Genomic DNA, 19484 nt, shown 5'->3' with positions numbered 1-19484 from the left:
GGCTGGGGGGACCGGGGAGGGCGCAGAGGTGGGCGCTGGGGCTGGGGAGGGCGCAGGTCGGGATGGGGGCCGGGGTCGGGGATGAGGGGGAGCGGAGGCTGGCGCTGGAGAGAAGGCAGGTGTGAGGGCGGGGTGGGGGTCTGCGGAGTGGGGGCGAGTAGGTGGGCGGGACAGGGTCCCCTCCCGCTCCCACCCGGCCGGGCTGGGCTGGGCTGTGCGTGTGAGCGGCGGCGCGGCGGAGTGTCCGAGGGTCTGTTTGTGTCCCCGCAGGGGGGATCGGCCTGCACGAAGGACCCGGTTCTGGGCTGCGGTCTGCGTGTTACTGCGTGTGCGTGTCAATGTCTCTGCTCCTGCTGGCGCGACGCAGGCACTGTGGGGGTAGCGTCTCCAGGTACATACACACAGGTGGGGAGTGGGCTGGGCTCAATTCAGAGGGTGCGCCACCCCACCCTAGGAACTGACAGCAGCACCTCAAACCATCCGCGCACCCCCAACTCGCGTCCGCGAGGTGACAGGATCATGCAAATGAGTCCCATGTAAATGAGCGTTATACAAATAGTCGCGGGGCTCCAGGCCCAGACCGCAAGCCTGGAGCGCCCCCCAGAGGCCTTCCGGGAACGTCGAGACCCTGACGTCACAGCGGGCCAGGGCGCGCGGCCCACCTGGGACTCCCGTCCTCCCCCTTCACGTGTGCAGCTGCCTCACAAACATGTCCCTGGGGTCCTCCCACACACAGCTCGCTCACTCCCTGCCCGTCGGCTGGGCTCTCCCCCGCCCTTCCTTGGCTGGGACAACCACCTGCCAGCCAGCACCCAGTTCTTCAGGTCCATCTCCTTGGACTCCTTTCAGTTCTGCGCCCAGGCACACTAGTACCAAACCCCAGCAGGGTCAGCCCACCCTGTCCGGGTCCCCCATCACCCACAGCGGAGGTCTTCAAACCTCTTGGAGCCCTGGAACCTGAGGGTCTACTGAAACCTTGCAGGAAAAGTCAATACACAAAGTGGTCCCCCCTAACCCTGGGCCGCGATGGACCCAGAGTAGCAATCTGTCAGGCCTCCTGGAGACCCGGCCCCTGGCTGGCCTCACTCTCTCCTCAGGGGAGCCTCCCACCCCCTCACCTCACCTCACCACACCCTGGCACTGCCCACACCACACTGAAAGTGGCGATGCCCCGGACTTGGAGCGCCCAGGGCAGGGTCTGACTTTTTATCTCCTCCGGGCAGAGCTTGGCCCACAGCCCAGAACTTGGTGTGGTGAGCCCAGGCAGTGACACATTTCCCATTTACTTCTCACTGCAGCCCCCAGGACTGCAGTTTGAATCCCTTGACTCAGGGAGGGGCCCACAGACAGTGCCAGGGTTTAAAGCACAGACGTACGCACTGGGCACACGCCCGCACAGGGGCCCTGTCTGCTGTCACTGCAGCTTGGGACATCATGGGTGGGCCCTGCTGGAGGAGGGGAGGCAAGGGGACCAGAGTGTGGGAGGGGCAAGCCCTGGGATCAGGGGGAGCCCGTGCTGGCAGGGCAGGCCTCCCCCAGGCAGAGACCCTGGACTCTGCCAGCAAATGGGCTGGCCTTAGGGCTCACGTGGTGGTGGTGGCGGCGGTGCTCAAGGCCTGTCAGGTCTGGCCTGGGGAAAGGGGACCCGCATGCAGCCCGGTCCCTCCCAGCCCCAGCCCGAGCCTGAGCCCCCACAGGGCTTGGATGCCTTCAGAGAGACAAAGGGCCATTGAGGCCTCAGAGCCAGCTGGGGGAGGGGAGCTCAGGCTACCCGGGCTATTTTGGGATCTTCAGACTCAAAATCATTCAGCCCTGACCAGGCCACAGCAGGCTCAGACCCCAGGAACAGAGGGTGCTCCGAGCCAAGAATCGGCCCCCCTCTGGGCTTACACACAGCACCATGCTACTGCTCACATGTGTACACACACACTCGATGTCCCAGGTCTCACGTACGCAGATACATGTACACCCACTCACTAAAGTCTGCACAGGCACTGGGTGTCACACACTCACCTGCGTGCATACACACTGCACGCCCTCATGCAATGCAAAACTTGCCCCTCAGTCACACAACACACTGGGTGTGCCCCCAAGCACACGGTGTGGTTGCGCCCCTCCAGGTGCTTCCCTGAGAAGGAAGATGGGGAATGGAGTCTAGAGAGGATGGGAAGTCCTACCTACTGCCCCCCCCCGCCGACCCCTTTCTTACGCAGATGACCCCTCCCTCACACCGGAGGGGCCGGGCCCAGCTCCCCGCGAAAGGAGGGGGTGGGGGTGGGGCGGCACCGCCTTCCCGGCGGCGAGCACACACCGCGCGTGCGCACACACCTTTAATGTCGGGCCTCGCGGCCGGCGGCGCCTCGGCTGGTCCCGCGGAGCGCGGGGTCCGCCTGTCCCCACCGCCGGGACCTCGAGGGTACCCCGCTTGTGTGTGAAGCGCATCGAACAGTCGAGCGCCGGCCGCCAGGCGGCCCGGAGTCACAGGTGTCTGGCCGTCCCGGTGGGGGAGGGGAAGAGGACGGGGCAGGGCGGCCCCTTCCCCCAGCCCCGGCCTCCTGGTGTCTGGTCTCAGGCTACGGCCGTCCCCTCCCCCTCGGCCTCAGCAGACAATGGGCGTTTCACGGCGGGACGTCGCTGCTGGACCCGGGCCCGCCGCTGGGAAGGAGCCGGCGTCCAGCCCGGGCCCCGATCGCCGCCTCAGGTGAGGCCGAGGCCGGGAGGCGCCCAGGTTTGAGTCCGCTGGCTGTGTGCCCACCCACCAGCCCCCGGGCAGGGACCACACTCTGCCGGTTAGCCGGCGCCGCCGGGCGGTGGGATTGAGTGAGAGTTTGGGGAAGGGGCTCAGCAGAACCAGCTCGTAGGGTGGCGACCGCTGGCTGCTTGGACGGCAGCTGCGGCCGCTGACCCCTGGCTCCCCTCCTCCCTCATTACTCAGCCTTCATCCTGCCCGGGGCCCAGCCTCCCTCAGCAGCCCGTCTGAGCTCCTGCGGGGGTAGGCTCAGTGCAGGAGGTGTGTCCCGAGTCGGGTCGGCTCTCTGCACCCTGGGAGGTTACCCTGGACAGAGGGTGCACTAGAGATCGGAGGGTCGGGGGAGGCGGGGTTATCTGTCCAGAAACCCGAAGGATGGGGAGAGGGGTTTGCACCTCCGGACAGAGGCAACTACAGAGGCCCAGGTGAGAACGGGCTCAGGAGGCTGCAGGAGGCCAGGAGGGGCCAGCCTGGTGAGGCCTCAGGCCGACAGGGGCCATGGGCGGGTCCTCCGGCCTGGGGAACGCTGGGAGGAGGGAGCCCAGTCCAGGACCTGGACACCTGCCAAGACATAGGCTGAAGCCACCAGGGGGCGCCAGACGAACAGAGGAGGGGGACGGTAGGCACCTGCAGAAAAGGGGGACGCGGTGGAGCTGATCCATGCCTTCGGTCCCTCCCCTCCAGGACAGCCCCAAATCCACCTCTTTCGGCCAGGCCCTGCCCATCTCCGGGAGGAAAGAGAAAGCTGGAAGAGCCAGGGTGGCACCCACGTGTGGTCAGTGCCTGGTGAGTGGAGACCCTGTGTCCTGCTGAGGGCCACGCCAGGCAGTGAGGGATGCACAGTCCAGCACAACGGTCTGAGCTGGGGGACAGTGCTTCCTGGAAGTATTGACCAGCTGGATGTCAGGATGAAGAGGAGTGACAAACAGACACACCTACTGGAACCAGAAAGGCAGGGGACAAAAGGGCAGAGATACCGGCCAGACAGGAGAGAGCCGCAAAGACGGAAGACCAGACGCAGGACAGGAGATTGCAGAGGCAGCCAGGGTGCAGGCGGAGTTTCTCCCGTGGGGGAGGGTGACCGGGACCAGCAGCAAAGGCGCAGCGTCAGGTGGGAAGGCTCCTGCTCAGAGGGGAGGGTCCCCCTCTCCCAGCCAGTAGGCTGTAGCTCTTGAGTGCAGGTTTCCAGCTCTCTGGCCCGCACCACGCCCGCAGCTGCCTTCTCCCACCCCTCAGCCAAGCTACAGGGACTACCTGCTGTTCCCTGCATCTCAGACCTTGTTGTGCCCGGAATACCCTTCCCCCTTGGCCTTCGCTCCTCCACACACAGCTACACCTGGCCTCCTTGGAAAGCCCGTCCAGAACCTCGAAGGGCCCTGTGAGGATCTGCTGCTGGGCCGTGAGCGGACGGGTGGCTGAGGAAGGAACCCACGGATGGATTCACAAATGGACCCTAGCGACCCTCACCGCCTCCCCTCCAGGGAGAGAAGTGGACGCACATTGCTCCCCACTGGTGGGTCAGGGACAGGCCACAGTCTGGCCCAGATGCTGTGCTCTTATTTCGCCCTAGTGTACACGGGAAGCCCGCATCTGTGGCTGGAGGGACAGACTGCCTGCTTCTGCCGGGGCCGGCGCGGGGCAGCCCAGAGGCAGCTGCCCGTGGGAGGGGCAGGGAAGCTTCAGGCCCACCTCAGGCAAGAGGCAGACAGCCTCTCCTGACCTGCCACACCTAACCCCTAACGGTGCCAGACTCAGGGTCCAGCAGGCACGAGATGGGACAGGGAATCCGAGTGGCCCCAGCGACTCTTCCTGTCCCTACCACAGTCCTTCCACCTCTGGCATCGAGGAACCCAGAGGCAGAGCCCACAGGAGGCGGGGCCCAGACCTCTGCCGGGTACGGGGAGTGGGAGGAGGGCGTGGCTGGACACTGGAGCAGCAGGCAGGAGACGGGAGCCACAGGAGGGCAGGCCCCTGGGGCCCAAGCCAAGGTTGCCTGCTACCAGCCCGCTGGCAGAGCGCCTGCAGGGTCCCCTCCCCCGGCTGATACAAGGGTGGCAGGAACCACAGCCCAGCTGGGCTTTCAATCAGAATCGAGTGCCGGTTGGTACACCTCAGGCTGCAGGCGCACGTGCAGGCCACACAGCTGGAAACAGCAGGCGGCCTGGGAGGACAGAGAGCGTGCCCCTCCCGTGCCTCTGTGCCCCGGTGGGGAGGGGAGTGGGGAGGGGCCCTCTTGCCCTACCCAGGTCCAGCTGTAAGCAGCCCCTGGCAGGGGGCCTTCCTCAGAGGAAGTTCTCAGGATCTGCTCTGGGGGGAGAGGCCCCTTCTAGGGGAGCTTCCCTCCCCACTGGAAACTCCACCAGAGGCCTAGGTCGCCCCTGCCCGGCTCCCAGCCACAGCCTGGGCCTGGAACGTGATCCCTCCTGAGCCCCAGTGTAGCCCGTGGGGGCACAGGGCCCTCTCGTGAGCTGCTTCACTGTCATCAGGGTCACTGTCACTAGGGCGCTGTCTCATCTCTGAGATCCCTTTTTCTCTTCAATGAGAGGTGGGCACTCTCTGGGACTCTGGGGTGTCAAGGGTTACCGGGGCTATTTCAGTGATTGTGCCTGCAGCCCCCAGCCCGGCTGGGCCTTGGGGGCCTGCGTGGGGAGCCATGGTTCCCCTATCTCAATGGTGAGGGGGGGCTGGGGCCAGCAGAACAGGACAGGAAAGGGAGCCCATTTTTCTTCCCCCCCCGCCCGCCGCCCCAAGCCTCTAGACAAGGGTAGCACTTGCGGCGGGGGGTCAGTTGGCCTGGAGCCCGCAGGTGGAGGCAAAGGACTGGGGCGGGTGCAGGGGCAGGAGAGAGGCCTGTTTCTGCAGCTGTTTTCCACCTTCCTGTGGTGATAGGGGTGGGGGCAGGCTTTGCTTCTCAGGGGGCTGGGGGGAATTAACCCTTTAGGAAGGAAGCAAAGCAGGCTGGAGGAGGCTGTGCCGGCCTGACTGTAGCAGGGTGATGGTGAGAGTGACCTCTGGCTAGATCCACGGCCCTGAAGTCTGGGCCCACTCCCCTGCTAACCTTACCTGGCAGCCCCATGCCACCCACTACACTCCCCCCACCTCAGCCTGTAGGATTGGTGGGGCAGGGGGCTGTAGCCCCACACCTGGGTCAGCTATCCCTGACCAGGTGAATCTAATTTCTCCTCTGTGCACATGGGTCCCAGCACCCCCAGAGATGCTGTAAGGGAACAGGCAGGCCCCACCGGAATCCACTCTGTTCAGCACCCTGGGGGAGGCCAGTATAGACAGCAGGAGAGGGGAGGACAGTTTCAAAACAACTTTTTTTTTGCATTTCCAATCTGCAGGGGAGAATGGAGGCCAGGGCTGTTCTCTGGGTGTGGAGCAGGGGGATGGGGTGGGGTCTGGAAAAAGCCAAGAGCTGTTTCCACTAGCTCAGTCCGGCACAGTGAAGGGACACGATCCAAAGGCCTTTGGTTTCAGGAGCAGCCCCCCACCCAAGCCCCCAGGGCTGCCCCAGAGAGGACGCCAGCCAGCCCACCGTGGGCCCAGGGGAAGTCAAAGCCGGCACAGGTCCATTCTAGCGCTGACTATCTACCACGGACCCCCAGGTGGGGAGAGGACAGGCAGCGGGGGTTCACGCCCCACCTGAGCTGATGCCCCACCCCTGGCTGCTGGAAGGAAGGAGAAAGCCTGGGCGGGCAGCCTCCAGCCTGGGCCTGCCTTCTCTCCGAGGACCTGCCTGGGGGAGGGGCCGAGAGGGCGCTAGGCGGCTCTGGAGGGGTGGGGTGAGAACCTACAGTCTGGAAGAGGGAAACAGGGACAGGAAGCAGCCACCTCCCACCTCAGGGAGGAATGTGGCGGGAGTGGGACAGGCTCAGAGGACTTGGGGTACAGCAGCTAAGTGCCAGACAGCAGAGGGGGCCCGCCCAGGAAACGCCCCCTGGACTTCCACCGGCCCCCGCTCAGCTTCAGGGACAGCCAGTCCCTGTCTGGGGGTGTCTGCAGCCCACATCCAGCTCCGAGGCCACAGGGCCTGCACCGGTGCTGGGCCGGCGGCCCAGGACCCAGCACCTCTCCAGCCTGAGCTATATAGGACGGCCTTCCCAAAGGCCCTAGAAGGCTGGCCTGGCAGGGAGGAAGGGAGGGAGGGTGCTCACTGGAATCAGGCTGGCCAGGCTAGGCCACGGCCGCCAGGACCCCGGGCTTCAGGGCTGGGCAGGGCTGAGCTGGGCCAGAGCCAGACTCACCGACCCTGTCCCTGTGCCAGACCTGGAGAGGGCAGACAACACTTCCTTTCTCTGCTCCTGGCTTCTAGTGGGCAGGGAAAGGCCTGGGAAAGGGCCCCAGGCCTGCGTCCCTCTCAGGGGCTTCAGGGGGCCCCAGGCCCAGTCTTCATGAGGTGGGGGAGGGGAGAGTGGTGGGAGTGTATGGGTGCTGCCCAGACCAGGGCAAAGTGGCTGAAGGCTGGAGGAGATGCCTGCTCAGCTGCCAGCCTGGGTAGGCTCATGGTGCGTGGGCGGCTGGCACTGGAAAAGGCCAGGCCGCTTCCCTGACAAGGCAGGGGACGAGGGGCTTCTTCCTGAAGAGGCTGCTCTGCAGCAGAGCAGCGGTCTCCCTCACCCACAGGTAGTGCAGAGGGAGGGACACATACCTGTCTCAGTTATGCTCGGAATGTGGCTCCCCAGGCGGAGGACAGGGGAGGAGCTTCCTGGGGGCTGGAGGCTGGGGAAGCGGCCCAGAGCCAGGAAGACCCTGCAGGCCCTGGGGGAGAAACTGAGGAAGGCAGTCCCAGTAGAGCTGGGGCCCAGGTGGGGTTGAGCTGGGGGCATCCAGGGAGGCGGGCTTGGCAGGATGTGCCCCTGACCTTGGCGGCTGTGGGCCTTTTGGGGGCCAGGGAGAGGTGTGTTAGAGACAGGGGTCTTGGGTGGTCTTGGGGTGACCTCCACAAATCAGTGGCTGCCCAGCCTTCACTCTGGGCCCTGTAGGGCAGGGGCAGCTGTGGGCTCCCAGGAACAGAACAGGGTCAGAATCAGACAGGGAGGGGTCATCTTAGTTCAAGCCCTGCCCATCCCTAACCCTAACTCCTCACTAGGGTGAGGCCTTGGCTCCCTGGAGAGCCTGGACTGGGGTCTGAGGTCGGCATCTCCCTCCTCCCAGCCGCATCCTGCTGGGGGAGGTGGGGAGACGACTGTCTCTTCCCCAAGCCTGGCCCCAGCTCCAGGGGGCCTTTTTCCTCAGGCCTTTGGGAGGCTCCAGGGGGAGGCACCCCCATCTAACTGGGGTCCCTGGGATGCACCCACCCTGCCCGCAGCCCCTGCACCTCAAGGCGCCCCGGTTTGCTTCCAAAGAAGGGATCCGTGTCATGGGCTCAAAACTTCCAGGGCTCCCCGGCCCCTTACAGTGGACCCCAAGCTTCTCACTCTGGGCCCCGCCTCTCCCTGGGGGCTTCCCCTCCACCCTGGCTCTACCACAAGGCTCCAGGCTCCAGTCAAGGCTCCTTCCTTTCCTTTCCTCTCCACGAACCTCCTTCCCCAAGACTCTCCTCCTGGCAGGCCCACCCCAGAAGAGTCTGGTGGCCTCGGCCCCTTCTGGGTGCTCACCCCATTGCTACACACTGGCCTGTGGGTCCCAGCACCACTCTCCCCCCACCGGCCCCACTGGAGCTGGGGGCCTAGCCTGGTCCCTGTCCTGGGCAGCCAGCATACAGTAGGTGGAGTCTCGCTGGGAGCTCTCCCTGGGGGCCCTCCTTCCCAGGTGTCCCTCTGCCCAGCCTGATGTATCCGGAACCAGGGCCCGGCCTGGGTAGAGCAGGATCTGGCGAGACGGCAAATCTTGTTCTGCCCGGGGTGGCCCTCCTGCCTCGTGCCCTCTGACCCCACAGAAGGCCTCAGTTACTGAGTCGTGGACCCTCAGGCTGGACCCGTCCAGCTGCAGAGTTGATGATGCGCCTTCTTGATCTTGCAGAAACAGGGGACTCTCTGCGCCCTGACCCCTCTCCTTAGCCCCCAACTCATCTTTCAAAACTGGGCATCACACGCCACAGCCTGCCCCATCTCCATGCCACCCTCCCATCTTTTCTCTAGACCACAAGCTTCCAGAGCAGGGCCAGGGGCTCCAGTCCTCGCCTGGTGGGAGGGCCATGCTGGGACCTCCTCAGCTAAGCTGGTGCTGCAAGGGACCAGGGACACAGCCCCAATGGCCTCTGTGTATGATGTTGCAGGCCGGGACCCCGGACACAGCCCCAGGAGCAACGGACTACAGGCTGAGCAGGATGCTACAGGGCTCCCCACTTCAGGCCCTGCCCCTTGCCCTGCACAGTCCACCCCAGGCCAGATGAGTCCACCACCCAGGACCCCGCAAGAGCCAAGCCAGCATCACAGCAGTAAGTTGGGTAGAAGATGGAACTTCCCTGCTGGCCAACAGAGCAAATCAGAGGGACAGGGTCACCTTCCCAGGACAGGAAGTCAAGGACCCTTCCCACTGCCCTGGGAGGAAGCGTTCTCTCCTCTCTCCGCCCTCCCCGGTACATCCCTTCCCAGGCAGCCATGAGGGGACAGACAGGATGTGAGGGCGACGGGCAGTTCCTTCGTTGTTCTCCCTGCTACATTCCTCAGCCAAGGATCTCAGCCCCCAACTGGGATTCTCCTGGGTTGAGGTGGGTGGGTGAGCCCTGGTCATGTGATTCCTGCTCACCTCTCAGAGGCTGGGGTGGGGGAGGGATGCTCTTGGGCCATTCAGAACGGACACGTGGGGAGAGCGGACAAGGAAAGGTTCTGTACCTCTGTGAGGGGATCCCACCCCCACTCAAACTCCTGGAAGCAGCCCACTCCACATAACTGCCCCTCCCAGAAATGACAGGCCTCTTGGAACACATGGCGAGGTAGCCCCCCCTCCAGCACAACCCTTAGGCCCCACCCCAACGAGTTTGCTCAACATCTGGGCCCTGTCTAAACAGATGTTTGGGCTTCTGCAGAACACAGACAACTGATGTTCATTCACCTGGTCCCAGCCTCTCTCCTAGAACAGGGAACTCCAGGAAGGGGTACGCAGCACTACGGAGGGGGAGGGGAGGAACGAGGAGGCCGGTCCCTTTGCAGGGCTGGACTCACTTGGCTCCAAGACCAAGAATGGTGGCACCTCCAGGGCCAGGGTGGGGAGCGCTGCTTAGATCAGAGACTGGAGCTGAGATGGCTGGGAAGCCAGGGAGCCGGGACTCAGAAAAGGAGGTTGGACCACAAGATGCCAAGTGCGCTCGCCTGCAGCAAACTCTCTCCTGCCCCCCAGGCACCGCCTCTGCCCTGCGCCCCTTCACGCACCTTCCACGCAGTGTTCCACCTCCTCCAGGTTCCGCAGGGTGATGCGCATGAGGCTGGAGTTGAGCATCAGCTCGTTCTTGTGGGCCGGCCACAGGTACGGCGGGGCAGGGTTCACGAAGAAGATCCTGGTGTCCCCGGTGGACACCTGGTTGTCACAGATGAGGGGGTCTCCGAAGCCGCCAATCACCACCTTGTTGCCTCCGTCCAGCAGGCTCTCCTGGGCCACCACATCTTTGCCCTTCAAGTACCGCCAGACCCGAACCTGGGGTGGACGTGGGGGGTGCACAGGTGTCAGTGATCCTCTTCCCACTGGGGAGGGGTGGCCGCAGAGGCCAGAGGCAAACACCAGACTGGCACCTGGGCTTTTTCCTCTCTTCCCACCTCACTTGCTCAGGCCAGATGTCCAGAGTAGATAGACCCAAACCCTGGGCAGATGTGTGGAGATCTTTGGGTCAGCCCCCCAGGAGGAAGCTGCAGGGAAGCACACACACGATGGATGCCACTGCCCACCCATGTGTGTCACACACTAGGACACCTGGCCTGCAAACACACCCCTTTCCTCAAGAAGCAGCCCCCCAACCGCCAGGTCTAAGTGACCCCAGCCACCCCAATTCCAATAATGTCCATCTCGGCTCAGGCTGCTTACGGGAAGGGGACCCAGCCGGCCTGGGGTGCCTGCCTTCCATGCCCCACTCTCCCTATCGACCCACCCACTGCCCCGGCCCACCCCTGGGCAGAGCCAGGAGCAGCTAAGGTGGATGATGAAGTTCCAGGGTGATGAGCTCTGAGCTCAGGGCTCCGGGCCAGCTTGGCTCCGTGCAGCCCTGTGGGTGGGCGAAGACACCATGCCCCCCAGCAGGTGAAACGCCCTCCTCCTGCAAGGCTCCTACAGTGAGTGCGGTCAAGGCAGCCTGTGAACCTCAAAATCAAGCCTGGGCAGCACAGGGCAGCCCCGCCCTCCCCACTCTGCTCTTGGGGCCCCGAGGGTACCTGCTCTGACAAACCAGGCCCTGGGACGCCCACGGCCTGCTGGGGGTGGGGGGAGGAGGGTCGCAGGGGCTGCAGTCAGAACAGGCGGCCCTAAAGGAAAAGGTCCATGGGGATACGTGCCCATGCATGCTGCGCCTCGGAAGACACCCCTTTCCTCGGGAGCTCTGGGGGGCCAGGACTTCCAGAATGGGGAATGAAAGACAATGGTGGCCCGTCCACCTGCCCGCCCCTGCTGGGAGCCTCGGGTCTGAGAAATCTGCAGGGACTCCCTCCACCCTCCAGTGGCTCAGGGGAGGTGGGGGAGCCTTGGCCAACTCCCCACCCCCACCCCTAGACACACAGTAGGCTCTAGAAGGACGACAACTAGCAGGGGAGGGCTGGGTGGCTTTCATCGCCTCCCCCCACCCCAGCCACACCCAGGAGCAGCGGGGAGGAAGTCGGGAAAATCCTGCAGGGACTTGGCAAAGTGCCCTGGCGGTGGTGGAGGGGAGGGGGCCCGGCGGGGGATCCCAGCTGTAGCCCGAACAGGCCAGGCTGAAAGAAGCTGCCACCCCTCCCCATCTCCAAGGAAGAGGAATGATCCGATTTCTGGTCCGGGAGGTGGTTTTAGGGGCCAGAGGGGGGGCAGGGCCCTGGGTCCCTTGAGCCCTCCCTAGGAACAGATTGTGGGAAAAACCCCACCAGACCTATCCCAGGGGGCTCCTAGATCCAACTGAAGGAGAGGCCAGGGAAGTCCCCCCTCCCTGTGGCCGGAGGAGATCCAGGTCTCTCAGGAGCAGGATGGGGCACCTGCCCTGCACCCCGACACTTGAGGCTCAGGAACGGCCCCGCCCACTTCTCTGCTCCGGCCCCCACACCCATCACTGCAGCATGCCCCACCAGGAGCCCTGGGGTTGGGAGATAAGATGTGCACCCCTCCACTCTCTCCTGACCACCCCTTCTCGCCTCTGGGGGGAGGGGGGCGACAGCACTGACCACAGGCCAAAACCCCACCTCCACCCCAAGCAGAAAGCGTCACCTCCCCTCGCCCCTGTTCCTTTTCTTTGGCCGGTGGGTAGGGGGTGCGGTAGCCGAACATTCTCCCTGGGGGGAGGCGCACTTGTTTCCAGTAAGGGAGTGGGCTTGGGTTGAAGGGGCAGACACGATCAGGTCTCCGGGGCCTGGGCACCGCGAGGCGGGATGGCAGCGGCACCGCAAGAACTTTCCCTCCAGCGCTCGCGAGTTTTCCCAGACCCGGCGCCCCACGCGGGGGTCGGCGGTCGCCAAGGGAGCGGGCGCGGGTGCTGCGGAGCGTCTGGGGCTCGTTCCCACGGCCCGGGGCGGGGGTCTCAGCGGGGCGGCCGGCGTCGCGATGGGAGGACCTCCGGGCGAGGGGGCCGGGATCGCGGGGGAAAGGCCCCCAACCCAGGCTTCCAGGACGGCCCGAAGGGGGCTCAGGGTCCCGGGGGTCGCGCGGGGGCCCACCTTGCACGAGTACGTGTGCTGCACCGGGTCCACGTTGAGGATCTCCTCCACGGTGCCGGTGAGCACCACGTTCGCCTCCTCCTCCCGCCTCTCCAGCGCGCGTTCGGGGCACGTCCCGTCGGCGCCGGGCAGGGCGCGCGCCGCCACCACCAGGAGCAGCAGCAGTGGCTGCAGGGGAGCCTGGCCGGACGGCCGCAGGCTGGCCATGGCGCGGGCGGAGGACGGCGGAAAGCGGCCGGAGCAAGCTCACGGGCCGGGCCGCGCCAGGGACTGGACTGGACAGGACGGGACGCAGCTCCTGGGAGGCGGCGGGAGCGCGGGCGGCGCGGGGGCGGGACGGGGGCGGGACCGGGGGCAGCACCACCCCCTTCCCGCCTCCCCCCCCCCCCCGCCTCCCGGCCCGCCCGCGCCCGCCCCCGCCCCCGGCCCGCCCGGCGCCCTGCGACCCGCGGCGGCCGCGAACAAAGCGCCGGGACGGCGGCGCCGGGCGGAGGCCTGGCTGGGGGAGGGAGGGGGCCAGTCTGGGTCGGTACAATGTGGGTGATGGGCCGGGCCCGGCCGAGGGGCGGGGGCGGGGCGGGATCGAGGGTGCTCTCCTTGCTGCGGCGCAACCCCCACGGACGCCCCTCCCCCGCCTGCGCGGACGTTCCCCACCCCCGCCAGGAAATGCGGCTGAAATCGGGTTAATGCATAATCTGGAAGCGACGTGACGGGACTTCCAAGGGGCTCCAGGCTGCGCCGGGGCTGGGGCGGCGGGGGCTCCCCGGCCGCGGGGAGGGGCTGCCAGATCCGGGGCCCCGCCGCCCCTCGAGCCCTGCAGGGCTGCGCCCCTCCCCCGGCAGGAGGGACCTGACGGGGGACCCCAGCCCCTCGCTGGAACTGGGGACGGAAGCTCGGCCGGCCCGGGACCCCCGGCCTGCCGGGACCAATGCGGGCCGGGGGCTGCGGCGATTGGTCGCAACGGAGCGCAGACCCGCCCACCTCCCGGTCCCGGGTCAGCTCCGGACCCTCTGCAGGGCTGCGGGCTCCCCCTGCTGTCCGAGGCGGCGATCGCGTCTGCGGTGGACGGCCAGCCACGCCCCCTCCCCAGCTCCCCCAAGGCGCTTCTCCAGACATTCCCGCAGGGTCCAGGGCGGTAAACCGAGATCCAGAGGGTCCAGATTAGACCCCGACCTAGCTGAAGATGGTGGGGGTGGGGAGGGAGAGGAGATCCCTCTGTGCCTCCAGGGCCGGGCCTGCCGCACATCCCCTCACCCAAGCCAGCCCCAGATCTGTGAGCCGGAGGCAATGAAGGGTGAGCAGCAGCGGAGGCCCCTCGGGAGGACCCTACGTCGCCTAGACCCTGGTGGGGGGGGTTCAAGAAAGGAGGGGGTGTGCCTACACTTGTTAAGTTACAGGATGACAAAGAGGTGAGGTTGGGGGCCCAGGAAATGAGGTTGGAGCCAGGAGCCCTCCCCCACACACACCTGCATGTCTACACATATCTGCCACAGGCAAGCCAGACCTGGGGGGTCCCCCAGCTCAGATACGGACCCCCACAGACCAGAAAGGGGGCTTCTGGGTCTCCAGCCAAATGCCACTGAAGAGTCTGAAGGCGGAGGACTGAGTGTCCCCAGAGTCATGGACTTTGGCCCAGAGAGGTGTACGTTCTATGCTCCCCCGCACCCCCACCCCCGTGTCCAGGGCTGACTCAGCCTGGCTCCCGAGTGGCTCATGTGGAAAACTGGCACGGAAAGATGCATCCGGTGTGGAGGTGGCTGTAGTTTTGCCAAATTAGGTGCCCCTTATCTGGGACAAACTCTTCCACGTGGATGGGAGGACCCCCATCCCAGACACCCCCCCACCTACTGGCTGCGGCCCCTCCATGAACAACCCTGAAGGAGGGCGTATTTGCTGATTCAGCAGCTCGCCCTGATGGTGATGTGAGTGCCCAAGGCCCTGTCACCACTTTTCCCCAGACCAACGCAGGCTGGACAGTGTAGGCTGATGGTTCCTGGAGGGTCAAGAGGCACCCAGCCCCCAGCTGGTGTGCGGAAGCCTCCCTCACAACTGGCCCAGGCAGGCCCTACGGACTCACCGCTTCCAGGGACACTCACCTTGTGGCCTTTGGGACCTCGCCAGGCCTTCCCCTCCCTGTGCTATCTGCTGAGCCAGATGTGAGGAGTGGGGACCATTTGTGCAGACCATTTGGGCTGACCATGGCTCAATGTGAAGACAGGGACGGGCTCCAGCAGATATGCCTCTTTTTATTTCTCTAGAAGTTAATTTCCCAAAGATGTGGGGACACATTTTCAGTTTCTCTGGGGGCAGGCGGAGGCCATGATTTTGATCCCACTAGGCTTGTCCCTTAACTTGGCCACCCTAGCCTGCTGATTCCCCCAGCGACCCTGGGTCCCCTCTTACCACTTTTACCACCCTTCCCCCAGTCTCACCAGAAGGGTGCAGAATGGTGCTACAGAGGGTGCTGAAACTGTATTCCTGGTGCTCCATGGGGCGCCCTCCCCGCGGCCCTCCTGGCCCTGCCCCTCCCCCGCGCAGGCGCAGATTCATGTACACGGTGCACAGGGTGGTGAGGCCGTACTCCCCCAGCTGGTGCTCGTCCTCCATGGGCTTCCCCTCGAAAGTCAGCCAGAACTGGTCGGCTTGCACGTGCTCCTTTTGGCACACTTGCTGCTTGAGCTCGGCCACCCTCTGCGTCAGCCGGACCACGTAGGTGCTGCTGCGACCCTTGTCATTCCTCACCAGGATGCTCAGGGGCTCTTTGCAGCTCTGCACCATCAGCAGGACGACGCTGTCGGGGCCCAGGCCCTGGCAGACCAGGGGCACCCCGTCCTGTAGCACCTTGCGAGTGTCCGGGTGGGCCAGGAGCTGCTGGAAGGCGGGCACGCCGATCTGCTGGGCGATCTGCTGCTTCAGCTCGGATGCCAGCATGGAGTCCCTCAGGGGCACCAGGATCTCCTGGCCCCCTAGCATCTTCACCTTCAGGTTCCTACCCTGTGGGCATCACACAGGCTCAGAGACCCTGGCACCAGTTCTGGGACCACTGCACGTGTGACACTGGCAGTGGGGCAAGCTGTTAGACCCCGGAGATGCTGCTCCCTCCTCTCCAGCCTCCCCACCCACCAGGAGGGGCACGCCAGGTGCTGGAGAGTGCATGCGGGCATTTCTAGAAGAATAGCCACCACCCACAACCATCATGTTGCCTCCCTTCACCTGCTAAGATGCCTCCCTGTGCTGATCCCAAGGGATCTCAGGGTTGGCCACTGGGCAGAACCCACCTCTGAGGACCCAGACCCTGCTGTCAGAAGGAGCCCCGTCCCTCCCCTCACGCTTTAGAACCTGGGGGTTCTGAGCAGCTCTGCCTGCCTTGCACATGTAGGTGTTCCGCCCCTGGGAGATGCCACCAGGGAGAGGGGTATGAGCCCACCTGCCCCACTTGTCAAACCCGCCTCACCATGGCTGTGGGCTTTGGCGCCAGGTCCTCCGCAAACGCTGGTTGGCTGCCTCTCCGCTCTCAGCTCTTCTCCAGCCCTGGCAGCTCAGCCCTTTTAAAGCCTGAGCAACCACGTCAGAGGGCGGTATCGGGGAGCCAGCCACACAGTAGCCGAATTCAGCTTCAGTTTCGGTTTCCTTTTCCCAAGGCGGGCCCTGGAGTGAATAGCAGAAACAAAACAGAATGACAATGACAAGGAACTGAGGTAGGGGTGAGCTGGGGCTTTCCACCTGGCCAGCGGGGCCTGGGGACTGTGTCAGCATCCCGGCCTCCAGGGGTGTGTGTTCAGAAACCCCCGCATGTCCCAACACCTCGGGTCCTTTGCAAGACGTACACACATCATGACATGAGCTAACAATTGGAAACTTTCACTTTCCATTTACCAATCAGCAAAATTAGTAAACTCGGAAATCATTGCCAGGGTTAATTCAGATAACATAAAATAGTGACAATCTAAACTACCCAGAGATAACCACCATTTGTTTATGACAATATGTGTTCAGATTGTTTTTTAATTAATCAATCAATCAATCAATTAATTCACGGCTGCTTGGGTCTTCGTTGCTGCGTGGGGCTTTCTCTAGTTGCGGCGAGTGGGGGGCTCCTCTTTGTTGCTGTGCGTAGGTTTATCATTGCAGTGGCTTCTCTTGTTGCGGAGCACGGACTCTAGGCGTGTGGGCTTCAGTAGTTGCGGCATGAGGGCTTAGTTGCTCCGCAGCACGTGGGATCTTCCCGGACCCGGGGTTGAACCTGCGTCCCCTGCATTGACGGGCGGATTCTTAACCACTGCGCCACCAAGGAAGTCCCTGTTCTGATTGTTTCAATGAAAGAGATGTATCTTATTTTCTACAAAAATGAACTCCTGGACACTATTGACAAAGTGAAAAAAAAACTATACACAAAATGGTAGAAAATATTTGCAAATCACATGTCCGATAAGGGTCTAGTATCCATAATATACAAGGAACTTTTACAACTCAACGACAAAAAGATAAACAACTCAATTAAAAGTTGGGCAAAAGACTTAAATAGACATTTTAAAATATAAAATATACAAATGGCCAACAACCACATGAAAAGATGGTCAACATCATTGGTCACTAGGGAAATGCAAATCAAAACCACAGTGAGGGACTTCCCTGGTGGCGCGGTGGTTAAGAATCCACCTGCCAATGCAGGGGACACGGGTTCGAGCCCTGGTCCGGGAAGATCCCACATGCCGCGGAACAACTAAGCCCGTGCGCCACAACTACTGAGCCTGCACTCTAGAGCCTGTGAGCCACAACTGCTGAGCCCACGTGCCACAACTACTAAAGCCTGTGCGTCTAGAGCCCATGCTCCGCAACAAGAGAAGCCACCGCAATGAGAAGTCCGTGCACTGCAAGGAAGAGCAGCCCCTGCTCGCCGCAACTAGAGAAAGCCCGCGCGTAGCAACCAAGACCCAACGCAGCCATAAATAAATAAATTTATTTAAAAAACAAACAAACCCACAGTGAGATACTATGTCACACCTGTTAGCACAACTATAATAATTTAAAAGGGAATAATGGGCTTCCCTGGTGGCGCAGTGGTTGAGAGTCCGCCTGCTGATGCAGGGGACACGGGTTCGTGCCCCGGTCCGGGAAGATCCCACATGCTGCGGAGCGGCTAGGCCCGTGAGCCATGGCCGCTGAGCCTGCGCGTCTGGAGCCTGTGCTCCACAACGGGAGAGGCCACAGCAGTGAGAGGCCCACGTACCGCAAAAAAAAAAAAAAAAAAAAAAAAAGGGAATAATAACAAGTGTTGGTGAAGATGTAGAAAAAATGGAACCCTCATACATTGCTGATGGGAATGTGAAATGGTGCAGTCACTGTGGAAAACAGTCTAGTCATTTCTCAAAAGGTTAAACAGAATTTTGACATGACCCAGCAATTCGACTCCTAGGGATATGCCCGAGAGAACTGCAAACAGGTGTTCAGATAAATGCTTGCACACAAATGTTAACAGTAGCTCTATTCACAGGAGATGAATGGTAGAAACTGGGGGAGCAACCAAACCCATCAGCAGGTGGATGCATAGACAAAGTGTGGCATCCCTGTAATGGAATATTACTCAGCCATAAAAAGCAATGAAGCACTGACGCAGGCTACAATGTGAATGAACCTTGAAAACATGGTGCTCAGTGAAAGAAGCCAGACACAAAAGGTCACATATTGTGTGATTCTACTGATACGAAAGGTCCACAAGGGACTTCCCTGGCGGTGCAGTGGTTAAGGGACTTCCCTGGTGGACTTCCCACCTGCTGATGCAGGGGACATGGGTTTGAGCCCTGTTCCGGGGAAGATCCCACATGCCGAGGGGTAACTAAGCCCGTGCACCACAACTACTGAGCCTGCGCGCCACAACTACTGAGCCCACGTGCCTAGAGCCTGTGCTTTGCAACAAGAGAAGCCACCACAATGAGGAGCCCACGCACTGCAACAAAGAGTAGTCCCTGCTCGCCGCAACTAGAGAGAAAGCCTGCGCGTAGCAACAACGACCCAACGCAGCCAAAAAAAAGTTAAAGAAGAAAATAATTAGGGCTTCCCTGGTGGTGCAGTGGTTGAGAGTCCACCTGCCGATGCAGGGGACACGGGTTCGTGCCTCAGTCCGGGAAGATCCCACATGCCGCGGAGCAGTTAGGCCCGTGAGCCATGGCTGCTGAGCCTGTGCGTCTGGAGCCTGTGCTCCGCAACGGGAGAGGCCACAACAGTGAGAGGCCCACGTATCGCAAAAAAAAAAGAAAAAAATAAAAAAAGAAATGTTCACAATAGGCAAGTCCATAGAGACTGAAAATAGATTAGTGATTGCCAGGGGCTGGGGGGTACGGGGCATGGGGAGTGTGACTGCTTCATGGAGACACGGCCTCCTTTGGGAATGATAAAATGCTTTGGAACTAGATAGAGGTGATGGTTGTACTAAATATACTAAATGCCATTGAATTATATACCTTAAAATGGTTAAGTTTATGTTACGTGAACTTCACCTCAATAAAAAAGAAAACTGGGCTTCCCTGGTGGCGCAGTGGTTGAGAGTCCGCCTGCCAATGCAGGGGACACGGGTTCATGCCCCGGTCCGGGAATATCCCACATACCGCGGAGCAGCTAGGCCCGTGAGCCATGGCCGCTGAGCCTGCGTGTCCGGAGCTTGTGCTCCGCAACGGGAGAGGCCACAACAGTGAGAGGCCCGTGTACCGCAAAAAAACAAAAAAACAAAAAAAAAAACAAAAAAAAAACAAAAGAAAACTGAAAAAAAAGAAACCCTCATGCTACTCTCACCATTTTGTAAACTGCTTCATTCACAAGTATATCACAAACATTTTTCCATATAAACAGATACTTTTATGCAAGTTGTTTTCATGGCTGCATATGTTACCCATAGTATAATGAGTCCATTATAGAATAGAGTGTAATTTAGTTAACCAGTTCCATATTGTTGAATATGTAGGTTATTC

General features: G+C 62.1%; 2 protein-coding genes across 4 annotated transcripts in view; both read right to left on the bottom strand.

The window, feature by feature from the left end:
* AGRN (agrin) overlaps window positions 1-12854 on the bottom strand; it is a 47181-nt gene extending 34327 nt beyond the window's left edge. For 2 of the 3 annotated variants that reach the window (XM_082616322.1, XM_082616323.1), the window contains exons 1-2: window positions 12520-12842; window positions 10066-10327 (exon numbers count right to left, since the gene is read on the bottom strand). In XM_082616322.1, the coding sequence (XP_082472448.1) occupies window positions 10066-10327; window positions 12520-12726 (469 nt within the window). In that variant the 5' untranslated portion in view covers window positions 12727-12842. Of the gene's footprint in view, window positions 1-10065; window positions 10328-12519 lie in introns of all 3 variants that reach the window. The other variant, XM_082616324.1, reaches the window with a different exon arrangement.
* A 1899-nt stretch (window positions 12855-14753) lies between these two features.
* Window positions 14754-16078, bottom strand: ISG15 (ISG15 ubiquitin like modifier). The gene is made up of 2 exons (XM_082615105.1): window positions 15974-16078; window positions 14754-15513 (listed from the first exon to the last, which is right to left on the bottom strand). The coding sequence occupies exons 1-2, from the start codon at window positions 15974-15976 to the stop codon at window positions 14881-14883; spliced, it is 636 nt and encodes a 211-aa protein (XP_082471231.1). The 5' UTR covers window positions 15977-16078; the 3' UTR covers window positions 14754-14880.
* Between the last annotated feature and the right edge of the window lie 3406 nt (window positions 16079-19484).

This window comes from Mesoplodon mirus (genome assembly GCF_964341445.2).
Source record: "Mesoplodon mirus genome assembly, chromosome: 3".
Taxonomy (NCBI): Eukaryota; Metazoa; Chordata; class Mammalia; order Artiodactyla; family Ziphiidae; genus Mesoplodon; species Mesoplodon mirus.
The sequence above is the reverse complement of the archived record's forward strand: the minus strand, read 5'-3'. Positions and strand labels throughout refer to the sequence as shown.